Consider the following 12,365-nt stretch of genomic DNA (forward strand, 5'->3'; position numbering starts at 1 on the left):
ATTTATCCCTCCCCATCCCCTTTCCCCTTTGGTAACTGTAAATTTGTTTCTGTGAATCTGTTCCTGTTTTGTAAATAAGTTCATTTGTATCATATTCTAGATTCCATGTAAATCATATATTTGCCTTTCTCTGTTTGATTTATTTCACCAAGTGTGATAATTTCTAGGTCTGTCCATGTTGCTGCAAATAGTATTATTTCATTTTTTATGGCTGAGTAGTACTCCACTATATATATGTACCACATTTTCTTTTCTTTTTTAATTTATTTTTTTATTGAAGGATAATTGCTTTACAGAATTTTGTTGTTTTATGTCAAACTCAACCTGAATCAGCCATAGGTATACATATACCCCCTCCCTTTCAAACTTCCCTCCCATCTCCCTCCCCATCCAACCCCTCTTGGTTGATACAGAGCCCCTGTTTGAGTTTCTTAGCCATACAGCAAATTCCCATTGGCTATCTATTTTACATATGGCAATGTAAGTTTCCACTTTACTCTTTCCATACATCTCACCCTCTCCTTCCCTCTCCCCAGGCCCACAAGTCTATTCTCTATGTCTGTTTCTCCACTGCTGCCCTGTAAGTAAATTCTTCAGTATCATTTCTCTAGATTTTTCTAGATTCTGTATATATATGTTAGAATATGGTATTTCTCTTTCTCTTTCTTACTTCACTCTGTATAATTGGTTCTAGATTCATCCATCTCATTAGAACTAGCTCAAAGGTGTTCCTTTTTATGGCTGAGTAATATTCCATGGTGTATATGTACCACAAACCCTTATCCATACATCTGTTGCTGGACATCTAGGTTGCTTCCAGGTCCTAGCTATTGTAAATAGTGCTGCAATGAACAGTGGGATACATGTGTCTTTTTCAGTTTTGGTTTCCTCAGGCTAACACGCCTAGGAGTGGGATTGTTGGGTCATAACGTGGTTTTATTCCTAGTTTTTTAAGGAATCTCCATATCATCTTCCATAGTGGCTGTTATCAATTTACATTCCCATCAACACTGCCTTTTCTCCACACCCTCTCCAGCATTTATTGTTTGTAGACTTTTTGATGATGATCATTCTGACCAGTGTGAGGTAATAATATCTCATTTTAGTTTTGATTTGCATTTCTCTAATAATGAGCAATGTTGAGCACCTTTTCATGTGTTTGTTAGCCATCTGTATGTCTTCTTTGGAGCAATGTCTGTTTAGGTCTTTTCCCCACTTTTTGATTGGGTTGTTTGTTTTTCTGGTATTGAGTTGTATGAACGGCTTATATGTTTTGGAAATTAATCGTTTGTCAGTTGCTTCATTTGCAATTATTTCCTCCCATTCTGAGGGTTGTCTTTTCACCTTGCTTATAGTTTCCTTTGCTGTGCAAAAGCTTTTAAGTTTAATCAGGTCCCATTTGTTTACTTTTGTTTTTATTTCTGTTACTCTAGGAGGTGGGTCATAGAGGAACTTGCTTTGATTTGTGTCATCAAGTTCTGCCTGTGTTATCCCCTAAGAGTTTTATAGTTTCTGGTCTTGCATTTAGGTCTTTAATGCATTTTGAGTTTATCTTTGTGTATGGTGTTAGGAAATGTTCTAACTTCATTATTTTAATGTAGCTGTCCAGTTTTCCTCCCAGCACCATTTATTGAAGAGGATGTCTTTCCCCCATTGTATACTCTTGCCTCCTTTGTCAAATATAAGGTCCCCATAGGTGCCTGGGTTAATTTCTGGGCTTTCTATCTTGTTTCATTGGTCTATGTCTCTGTTTTTGTGCTAGTACCATACTGTCTTGACAACTGTAACTCTGTAGTATAATCTGAATTCAGGAAAGTTGATTCCTCCAGCTCTATTCTTCTTTCTCAAGACTGCTTAGTTTGGGAAGCAGGCTTATTATTTTTATCTAAATAATAATGACAAAACCAGATCCCTGGAACCATTGTTGATTCAATGAAGCCCAGTGGAAGTCTCCTTACATATCCTGAGGAAAAAAAATAAACCCATGGGACTTTGGAATTAGACCTTATTCTGCTTAAACTGACAAAAATCTCTGAACTGCAAAATGATTTCCTTCTATAAGTCCTACCAAAACCTGATTTTGGCCCCTTACCCAGATGAAGAAGATACATTATTCCTCCCTTACCTTAAAGACCATGGATCATACATCAAAGTGAGTCTTCAGTGCCTCCCAGAGCCTTTGACTCTAGTGGATGGTAGCAGTGATGAGAAGACACAGTTCAGAGGTGATACGGTCAAAACCTTGAGAGGCTAGAATCAGAATTTATTTAGAAAATGAAATGCATCAGAATTGGCTTAGATTTCTAACATGGTGATCTCTTCTCCAAATTTCTGATGGAGGTCAGATGGCCCCTCATTCAGCACTATAATAATGTCTTACCATCTCAGGAGGAAACTGTTCCACCAACAGCTTCAAGACTGAGAAAATTCCTCCTTTGTCCCAGTGTTTCATTGTGAAAACATGCCAGTCTCTCTTCCAGGCCAGCCCTAAAGACACATACACCACCCTCCATCCTCTGAAGTTACTGGTCACAACATTTTCAATCATGACCCACTGGACACAGTTCCCACAGCACCTGCCACTTCCCAGTGACTTTACCTGAACTCAGTGTGGTCTGCCATGCTTTCATGTGAAGCGTGGCATCCAGTCTTCGAAAACTAGTCACACAGAACCCTCATCAACCGTGGGAGCTTGGGGACTGCTGCTTCTGGAAAAGGCTGGTGGGCATCTTTGGAGCTTGTGTGAAACCTTGTTCACAAACCACTAGAGATACAGATGTAGATGACTGATTGATGGATACATAGGTAGATAAATGTAATTAAATAAAATATCCAGAAAAGGTTTGGGAAACACCCTTTATTACATATCATGTTTATACTGTCATATGATGTTGGACTGAATGCCAGCCCCTTCATCCTCCTTCAGACCACTGGCATTCTGTCTGCTACTCCCTCCAGGGTCCTTTCTTCTCTCTGGAAGGGACAAAACAAATGAGGCAGGACAGGAAGAGACAAGAAGCACCAGGAGTTCTGCTGGTCGAGTTACCCTTCACCTCTGCCTCGAAGCTCAAGAGCCACACACACCACAGAGTCTGGCTCCAGATCAACTATCACACAGTGATGGTTGGATGGCATCACTGACTCAATGGAAATGAGTTTGAGTAAGCTCTGGGAGTTGGTGATGGACAGGGAAGCCTAGTGTGCTGCAGTCCATGGGGTTGCAAAGCGTCAGACATGACTGAGCAACTGAACTGAACTATCACACAATGAAGGTTCTGGAATATATTTCCAGACCTCAGGGGACCTCATTTCGATATGACTCCCTCTCCCATTCTCCTCTGTCACAGAAGGCTAGGTACAGTGGTCAGGGTGAGGTCCCGGCTCAGGTCATAGGCTCTCAAGACCTCAAACTGTGGGTCCTGCGAGGCCCCTGTTCTTTCCAGACCACTCCTGGCTCTCTCTACCAAAACGAGCTGCTGGCAATACATCCTCTTAGAGTCGAAGTCAATCATGGAGACCCTGAGAAAACTCAATCAAAATGTTCCACCTTCTTGTCTAAATCAACAGAGGTCAATCCCTCCCAAGTGTTGCGTGGGCCCCAAGGTGATACGACTGCAGAGCCATCAGGTAACCCAGAGCATCTCCTCGGCCCCTTCCCTTAGATTCCTCTGGGCCTTCACGACATAGGCTTAGAAGACTGTGCCAACCTCAGGTCTCACCTCTTCCAAGAGAAGGCCACACCATCTTCCAGGATCGTCTGGCCCATGAATTTTCAGTTGCTGTGTGGAAATCAAGAGAGATGCTTTTGAGTTAAAGAGAACTTCCAAGGGAAGCTGAAAAGCTCAGGATAAATTCTCTCTTACAGACTTTATTAAAATGCCTGGGCCAGAAGCAAGGGGCCCAGTTACCCTCTTCGGTTGTCCCCCGAGGTGAGAAAGCCCCACTTCTCCCTTCTGAGCCAGGACGGAGAGGCAGGACTAGAGAAGACATAGTTCCCGCTGCAGCCCTGGGCCCTGCTCACTTCCGGTCCTTGGGAGAATGGAACACACAGCCTGGACACTGGCTCCAGGGTCTCCTCAAGCTGACATCTTCCCCTGCAGACTGCTGCTCCTCGTTCTCCTTCTCCTCCTGCTCCTCGTCCTCCCCATCCTCATCCTCGTCCTCGTCCTCCACCTCCTCCTCAGGGGTGTTCTCTGGTTCCACGTTGCCTGTCAGCTGGGCCATGGTGAGATGAAAGACGTGGCAGCTGAAGCCCTCGCGGATGCCATTCTGCACGTGCTCCTGCAGGATCTCCAGGCTGGGGAAGACCCGGCAGCAGGCCATGCACCGGAAGCCAGTCTCCATGGTCACCAGCCAGTCGGGTGTCCTGGCCCGGGGTCTCTCCTCGACGGTGGGTGACCCTGGGGTGGGGCTGTCGAAGTCAGCCCTCTCTTCATGCTCTCTCTCCTCCCCGCTGGGCTCGCTGTCAGACAGGAGGTTTCTGGTGGACACGTCCGAGGGAGGAGTCCCTGCCCGCACGTCCTCAGGAAGGGTCACTTCCTCCCTCCTCGGCTGCTTTTCTAGTGACTCTGAGGGTTTCTCTGCCTCCCAGGAAACAGCAACGCCCTTTTTCATTTGTACCCGCATGTAGTATATTTTCATGCCCCTCTTCTCTTTGTTCATATGCAGAGAGGTTGCACAGGTCTTGTAGGATGAAGGGGAGGAGAAGGAGACATGTGGTGATAGGGGAGCCATCTCCCCTTGTTCTTGAAGATGGGCCAGGGGTGCTCTAGGCTGGGGACTGTCTCGATGCAACTTCCAGATTCCTGGGAAAGGAAATTAGAAACATAAGACCATGTATGGGTCCTTCCAGGAGCTGAGGGTGGGGAGGGACATCCGCATGACACAGTTGTGTCATGAGCTTGGGGTTTGTTGGTCATAGGATGGGGTGGGGTATGTGTTGGCATCTGTGTTTCTTCATCTGTGGGTGGGGGAGCAGATACTAGAGCCATATCTGTGTGCAGGGGTGTAGAGTGTGGTGCGGGGGCATGCTGTGGTATGTGAGGGATGCTGGTGGGTGTGTTTACGAGGAGCAGGTGAGTTGGGGAATATCATGGATGTGTTACTTGTGGGAGGTGGGCTGTGGTATAGGAGGAGGGCCCTGGGGAATCGCCTGCCTGGGGTTGGTGTCTGGGCTGAGAATGGCCGAGTGGAGAGCAGATGCATGTGGGAAGTGTGTGGACCTGAGTGGCATGGTCCTGCCCTTGGGCCGAGCTCAAGAACTCTGTCCTTCTCTGAAAACAAAGGCAAAGACAAGCCCTACATGTCCCTCCAAAGATGCTAAACCTGGTCCCTCTGCTCTCCACTTCAAGCCCAGACCTCTCCTGCCCCTCTCCTTAACTTCCCTACCATGGTGGGACCAAGACTCGCACACCCCCATGCTGAGCTTGGTCCACGCCCTCCTAACAGCTCAGATGTCCTCCCCAGGCTCCTCCACAGGGCCCTGACCACCTCTGAAAACCCTGGGTTTCTGCTCAGCCTTGTTTGGATCTGTGTGTCCCTGCTCCAGAGCCAAGAACCCCTACACTCAAGGTTTCCCGTACCCTTACCACCGTGGATGAGCTTGCGTGGAGAAGAAACACAGGAGAAGTATTCAGAGGCAGAAGAGACCTCCCCTGACCCTTGGGGGCAGACTCGGGCCACTGCAGTGCATCCTAGCTGAGGGGGATCCTCTTGTGATTTTGAGATTCCTGGGAGAGAAATTAGAGGCTGAGAGAGAGAGTGGTGTGGACATGTTTGCTCATCAGTCGTCTGTCCAACAAATATTTACCGAGCGTCTGACACATGTTAGTGACTACACATGGTTTGTAGTGTATGGTTTGTAGTGAATATACATGGTTTGGAGCATGTTTCCTGGTATATACCCCAGAATTCAATTAAAATCAATAACTATTCTGTTGGTGTATTTGGGGGAATGTAGGTCTGAGAGGTGACTGTAAGTATATAGAAATATGAGTGATGTGTATTAGTTAAGTCTGTGATAAGTGTGGAGTCAGGTAAGCACAGTGCAAATGTGTGTATGTGTCTGTGGCATTTGTGTGCATGGTTTCTGTTTACAATTCAGGAATTATGGGACATGTAACTCTTCCTCATTACATGGTGTGGCTTGCATTTATGGTTTGTGTTCATTCATTCATTCAATAAGATTCAGTGAGCAGTCACTATGTATCTGGCACTATTCCATTATTCTGGTCTCTGGTAAAGCTAAGCGTTCTAGTAGGGGAAGACAGACACTAAACAAAAATATAAATAATATAAAAATATAATCAGTACATAATACTTCAGTGGGTGCCAAAGTTAGCAAACAAAAATACAGAACACCCAATTTTCAATGTGTAGTTTAGTAAGGAGCTTATATGTGGAAGTGTGTGATATTTCTGCTATATCACAGTGTACATGAGTATATGAGTGACTGTGTCATGAAACACCCCTTACACACGCTGAGGGTCACCCAGGTCCCGGCAGGGTGACAAGAATTTTACCATGCAGACTTTATATCTGGTAAGCACTCTACCCCATTCTCCCACTCTCTCTCCTCCACCACACACAGAAATATTCTGATGTGTAAGGGGCAGGGTAGTCATTGCTTTCCCCATCCTGTCCCAGCTGCTGCCTGCTCCCAAGTCCCACCCTACAGTCGCCAGGGCCCTGGGCCCGGTGGGAGGTGCTGCTCTAATATGGGGCCTAGGCCTCCAGCTGGAACTCTGGAGTAGGCTCCATTCTGCCCCATTTCCTCACGTGACCACCCCCTCTCCCAGGGTGACTGCTCACCTACGCTTAATGCACGCAGGCACCCTGTAGCCGTGGCTCTCAGAGCTCCCCACAGGACTCTAACAACATTTCTCACCCCCACCCTTGTGGTCTCAGGTTCTGGAAGGCCCTTCCCCTCTCCCTTGATCTCCTTCCTTGAAATTCTTCCTGTTGAATAAATAAAACCTTCATGTTTTCTATAGGACGCCGTCCCTAGACGAACAACCTCCTTTTGAAGAGCATTCCACTCCTTGAGATATTTTTCAACAAGGCCTTCAGCTCAGGGGGCTTCTCTTTCCTCTTTGGTAAAAGGGGCCAAGCAACCCATGGGTCTGTCTCAACATCCTTCACGTCCCCTAGCCTGTGACCCCAGGGAAAAAGCAAAGAGAAGTAGAAAGAACTTGAAGATTGAGAAAAGCTGCATGTCTAGGTCTGTGCAGGCAGGATACAGCCTATGCGAGTGCCACGAAGCCCTAGGCCTGCAGCCCCTGGAGAGTCCTCAAACCAGCAGGACTGACCTCCCATCTGCCTGGGGCATCTGGTCTTTCTGTGTCATCTCACACCGCAGGGACCTCCCCCCAGATGGATACAGCAACATCACCAAGACTGTAATGGTATCTTGCTCCCTGCTTCATATGTAACAGGTTCTCAGTACCCCCGAAACCCTCGTGCCCCAGACAAATTGCCCCCACATACCTCCTCCCTTCTCGGCAGTCTCCTGGGACTCTTCATTTTCCAGGTGTTTCCTCTTTTGTCGCCTTTTCATGGTCCCAACTAGAAGACCCCCTAGAAGAAGATGCCACACGTCCAGCTCCTCCTCTTCACTACAGGTTGGCCCTTCTTGGCTCTCCGGAGACCCGCTGAAATGACTTGATAATTAAATCAAGTAAAAGCAGTTGAGTCTCCAAAGTGGCTGAAGAACTCAGACCACTTAAAGCAGCAGCACTGCCCAGTGCTCTCCACAGCGCAGGGCTGTTAAGGTTCAAAGGTCGCCAGGCCCACAGCAGGATTCTCTGACCTCAGTGATGACATCAGAGCATTCTGTGGACCTAGGGGCAACGCTGTCTCTGCAACAGCACAGACTTCATTTTCAAGAACAATTCCTTTTCCCAGTAGAACATCACACATGAATCCAACTCTCACATCTTTCAAATGTAGCAGGATATTTTGAGATGTTAATCTGTTCCTGTTTATTTTTTTTTCTTTTCTCCCTTTATTTCACTCTTTCCCTTCTGCATTCAAGTGGGTAGCAGAGCCTGTGTTCGCTGGCCAGTGGAAGAACAGGGCAGGGTGTAGCAGCGATGGCATGCTGATGGTCTTGGCTTTTATTTCTGAAATCCCAAACACCACGGAAAAGAGAAGATACTTGAACAGAAATGTAACAGAAGCAGGTTTTTGAAATTACATACTGTCTTTTTTCCCTCTTGGAGTGTTGAAAGGCGCTAATTAAGTCAGAGAGGGATGCCTGTGGATCCTGGAGGAGAAAAGGCCTCTCAAGTGTGGTTGGAGGGGTAGTGGGGCAAAAATTCTGGAAGGAGATGGCTGTAGTGTGCATACAAGCAGAATCATGGCAATCTGTCCCACACCTGGCACATGCCTGCTCAGCTGCTCAGTCGTGTCTGCCTCTTTTTGACCCCAGGGACTACAGACTGCCATGCTCCCCATCCATGGGATTTTCCAGGCAAGAATACTGGAACAGGTTACTATTCCTTTTCCAGGGGATCTTCCTGATCCAGAGATGGAACCTGGATCTCCTGCATTGGCAGGTGGATTCTTTACCACTGAGCCACAAGGGAGGCCCACATGGCACAGGAGCCACCAAACCTAAAGGAGGCAAGACGTCCGAGCTGATGGATGTCTTCACTGCACTGTGTGCTCCAGTCAACAATGACCATGCTTCCGTCCCCTCCCTCAAAACCTTGGCCCTGTATGACTTCCAAATAGGGATGGATGGAAATCCAAACAGGACACCAGCAGGATCAAGGCTTAAAATACAAATTAAATGGAGTTGTAAAAAAAAGTGTCATACTATTTCTTGCACACCTCTGCTTGCGGGCTGTAATTTATACCAGTTAAAAGTGGCAATCCATCTGGATCCTCCTGACTCCACTCTAGAATTAGGGTACACCTCATTTCGAGGTGTTGGCCAGGATCCAGTGGGAGTGCTGGCACCCAGGGATAGGGTGGACTCCCAGAAGTCACTGCTTTCATTAGAAACACCTTGGGGACTGAGGCGGGCCCCCATTTGAAAGGGCATTCCAGAATGATTGAAAGTGTCCGGCAGCGAAGAGAGTAGAGAGGACAACAGCAGCCTCATGAGGGTTTGCTGATGAGAGTTAATCTTCCTGTTTCTTGCTGGATCCCAAGAAAAGAAGGGACATGGAGGATTTTTTCTTTTAATTATTTTTTGTGGTAGGAATTTTTAAACATACACAAAATAAAGAGAATGATATAGTAGGAATGCAGTGCCATTTACTCATCACTCAGTTTCAACAATTATTAATATTCCGCCGTTCTTGTTCTGCTGCGCATACACACACATACAAACACTCACTCTCACACTTAGCTTTCTACTCATTTATTTTAGTTTAGGAGTTTGGGGAGGGTGGGGGAAGTGTTCTATTTTAATGCAAATCTCAGACATTATGTCATTTCTCCTTAAATGTAATAGTATTTATCTCCAACAGATAAGAACTTGTTTCTAACATAACAACATCATTATCTCACCCCCAAAACTTAATCATCATTTCTTTTTAGCACAATAACCAAGCCATACTCAATTTCCTCCAACTGGGTTAAAAAGTCTTTTTTATACATGGTCCATTGAAATCAAAATTTAAACAAGGTCCACATGTTGCAATTGGCTGATGTGTCTGTTAGTCTACAACAGCTCTCCCTCCTTTTTTGGCACTGATTTATTAAAGAAACTAAGTAATTTATCCTGTAGAATTTTCCACAGAAGTCTATTGACTATATTCCTGTGATGTTATTTAAGATGCTCCCTTTTACCTAATTTTCCTTATAAACAGTCAGAGCTGAAGAATTAATTAGATTTAGATGCAATTTCACGTTACTACAAGCTTATTTTGTAAGTGATGCTGTGTACTATCCTATTGCTTTGCAACAGAAAGTACAAAAATTTTCCCATTTTTAATGAAGTTAAGATTGACCAGCGAGTTCAAATACTGTCAGGCTGATCCCTTCGTATTTACAAGTTTCGCATCCACAGATTCAACCAACCTCAGCTAGAAACTTGATTTATGTTTGGTTGACTCTAAAGATGTGCATCTACTGAAAAAAATCCACCTATAGGTGGATTCAAACCCACGGTGTTCCAGAGTCAGCTATAGTTCCAAGTCCAGTGCGGAGGGTCAGGGAGTTCCCCATACCACCAAGTGAGGACCGCATACTGAGGGCTGTAAAAATGCACCTGAGTTCTGACACTACCTACTCAAAGACAGCATCAGACTCCACAGATTAAGGGCTCAGTCCTACAAGAGCGCGCACACACACACACACTCTCAGATGCCAGTAGCAAATCAAGGTCGCCACCTGTGCTTCAGTTGCTTTGAGCATGATTAATTCATTCACACAAAGTGGAGTCACAGAACTCAGAGAAACATTTTACTTACTACATATTATTAATTTTATAAATATATATAAAATGTTATATATGTATACATATATATATAAACTCAGGAACAGTCAGATGGAAGAGATGCATAGGAAAAGGATCCAAGTCTTTCCTGCTCTCTGAGCATGTCTTTTCCTCAAGTCTCCACATGTTCACCAGCTCAGAAGCAGTCCAAACCCCTTCTTTTGGGTTATTATGGAGGCTTCATAACATAAACATGATTGACTAAATCATTTGCTTTTGGTGAACCATTCAACTTCCAGCCCTCTCTGACCTCCCCAGAGGGGTGAGAATGAAAGTTTCAACCCTCTAATCATTTGGTTGGCTCCGCTAGCAACCAGCCTCCACCCTTAGAAGGTTTCCAAAAGTCACCTCATTAACGTAACAAAAGACACTTTCTTTGCTCTCAGCAGTTAAGAAATTCCAAAGGTTTTCAGAGCTCTGTGCCAAAAATATAGAAAACCATCAATGCCTTATTATATCACACAACCACCTTCATGAGATTGTACAGTCTATATTTCAGTATTTTCACTGATAGGAAACAATTCCCCCCAAAGCAGCTCTGACATTTATCTATAGAAAACTTAAGAAAAAGTAGGACCTTCAGTATCCCTGGGGCTTTCCACATGCACCCCAGTTGTATTCTTTGGAGACCATATCCATCAGAATAAACTTGATCATTTCATTGTAACAAGTAATTCCCCCAAATCTCAGTGGTTTAAAAGAACAAAGGTTCATTTCTGACTCCTTGTGCACGTCCATTATGAGCTGGCTAGGAGTTCTGATCCTCATAGTCCTTATTCCTGGACCCAGGCTGACAAAGCTCTCTCTCTCAATCATCTTTGTAGAGAGAAAGAATTTTGGAGCCTTACATTGGTAATGTGAATTCTGGCCCCAAAGAAACACACATCACGTCCACCCAAAATTGTGGACCACAATCTTATTGTATGTCTCTCCATTTTCCAGATTCATTAGGCAAAAATAATTGTGAACAATACTACTGAATAGCACAGAAGCTATATAGTAAAATTCTAATATCTCCCCATTAAATACAAGACATGACATAGCTTTTTGTGAAGCTATGCATTCACAAAATTATAGCTAGAGCTCAGATCTCTTAGATCATGATTCAGAACCTTTTTCCACTAGGCTCTGTTAGAATTTTTATACCAGGACAATGTAGTTGGGATAATATTGCATTTACTTCATTCTTTGTTTTGTTTCTTTTTTACAAATAGATTCAAGAGGGAGAGTTTGGAAGCCCCTAAAACACTTACCTTAAACTGAAAAGCAACTGGAAAATAGTCTCACTGTCTTTTGAAATGTTTGACCTGGTAAAGATTAGATGTCTGGGAGGCTTTTATATTCTGAATATAGGGAATACAAAGGAAACAATCTTCCTGAGACTTTAAGAAACAATGACAGAAAAACTCTTGACTCCCACTTTGCTTTCTGATTACCTTGTTGACACTTCAGTTCTTTGAGTAATAGTGGTGGCAACAGTTAGAGTTTAGCCAAGATAAAAGTATATATGATAGTGTGGCAGCCCCTGCGGAACTGCATTACAGGGTAAATGCTTTAGCTCGTCCCTATTTGCTCATAGGTCTGCGCAAAGTAACAAATGGTTCTGAAACATCTATTCCAAATAGCTTTGTTCTTATTACTTTAAAGATGACTTGGCTGCCAAATACTTGCTCCGTGATGAAAAAGGACGTGTACATGGGAGGAAGATTTATGCATTAAGATATGCTGCTTATTTTGCTCCTGCAGATACAATGCACATCTAATGAATTAGAGGCAATCTTCCTCTCTTACCCAAATTGTAGATAAATGAGTATGTCATTCCCCTTCCCTTCAGTGCATCCTAGTCATAGATATTTTCTTTAAGAATATTATTCCCCTGCTCAAATCTTAAATGGCTTCTCAATATGAGAAGAATAAA

General features: G+C 44.5%; 1 protein-coding gene across 1 annotated transcript; it reads right to left on the bottom strand.

The window, feature by feature from the left end:
• Positions 1–2,842: 2,842 nt before the first annotated feature.
• FAM170A (family with sequence similarity 170 member A) lies at positions 2,843–7,757 on the bottom strand. The gene is made up of 5 exons (XM_086410732.1): positions 7,486–7,757; positions 5,589–5,729; positions 4,022–4,805; positions 3,720–3,779; positions 2,843–2,973 (listed from the first exon to the last, which is right to left on the bottom strand). Exons 1-4 carry the CDS (start codon positions 7,553–7,555, stop codon positions 3,773–3,775), a joined length of 1,002 nt encoding a protein of 333 aa, XP_086266858.1. The 5' UTR covers positions 7,556–7,757; the 3' UTR covers positions 2,843–2,973; positions 3,720–3,772.
• Between the last annotated feature and the right edge of the window lie 4,608 nt (positions 7,758–12,365).

This window comes from Bos grunniens, chromosome 7 (assembly GCF_055505025.1).
Source record: "Bos grunniens cultivar Pamir isolate PY7600 chromosome 7, Bosgru_T2T1.0, whole genome shotgun sequence".
Classification (NCBI taxonomy): domain Eukaryota; kingdom Metazoa; phylum Chordata; class Mammalia; order Artiodactyla; family Bovidae; genus Bos; species Bos grunniens.

Coding starts and splice junctions, on each gene's coding strand:
- FAM170A (XM_086410732.1), bottom strand. CDS start 7,555: ATGAAAAGGCGACAAAAGAGGAAACACCTGGAAAATGAAGAGTCCCAG. Junction 5,730..7,485: donor GACTGCCGAGAAGGGAGGAG/GTATGTGGGGGC, acceptor TTTCTCTCCCAG/GAATCTCAAAATCACAAGAG. Junction 4,806..5,588: donor ACGCAAGCTCATCCACGGTG/GTAAGGGTACGG, acceptor TTCCTTTCCCAG/GAATCTGGAAGTTGCATCGA.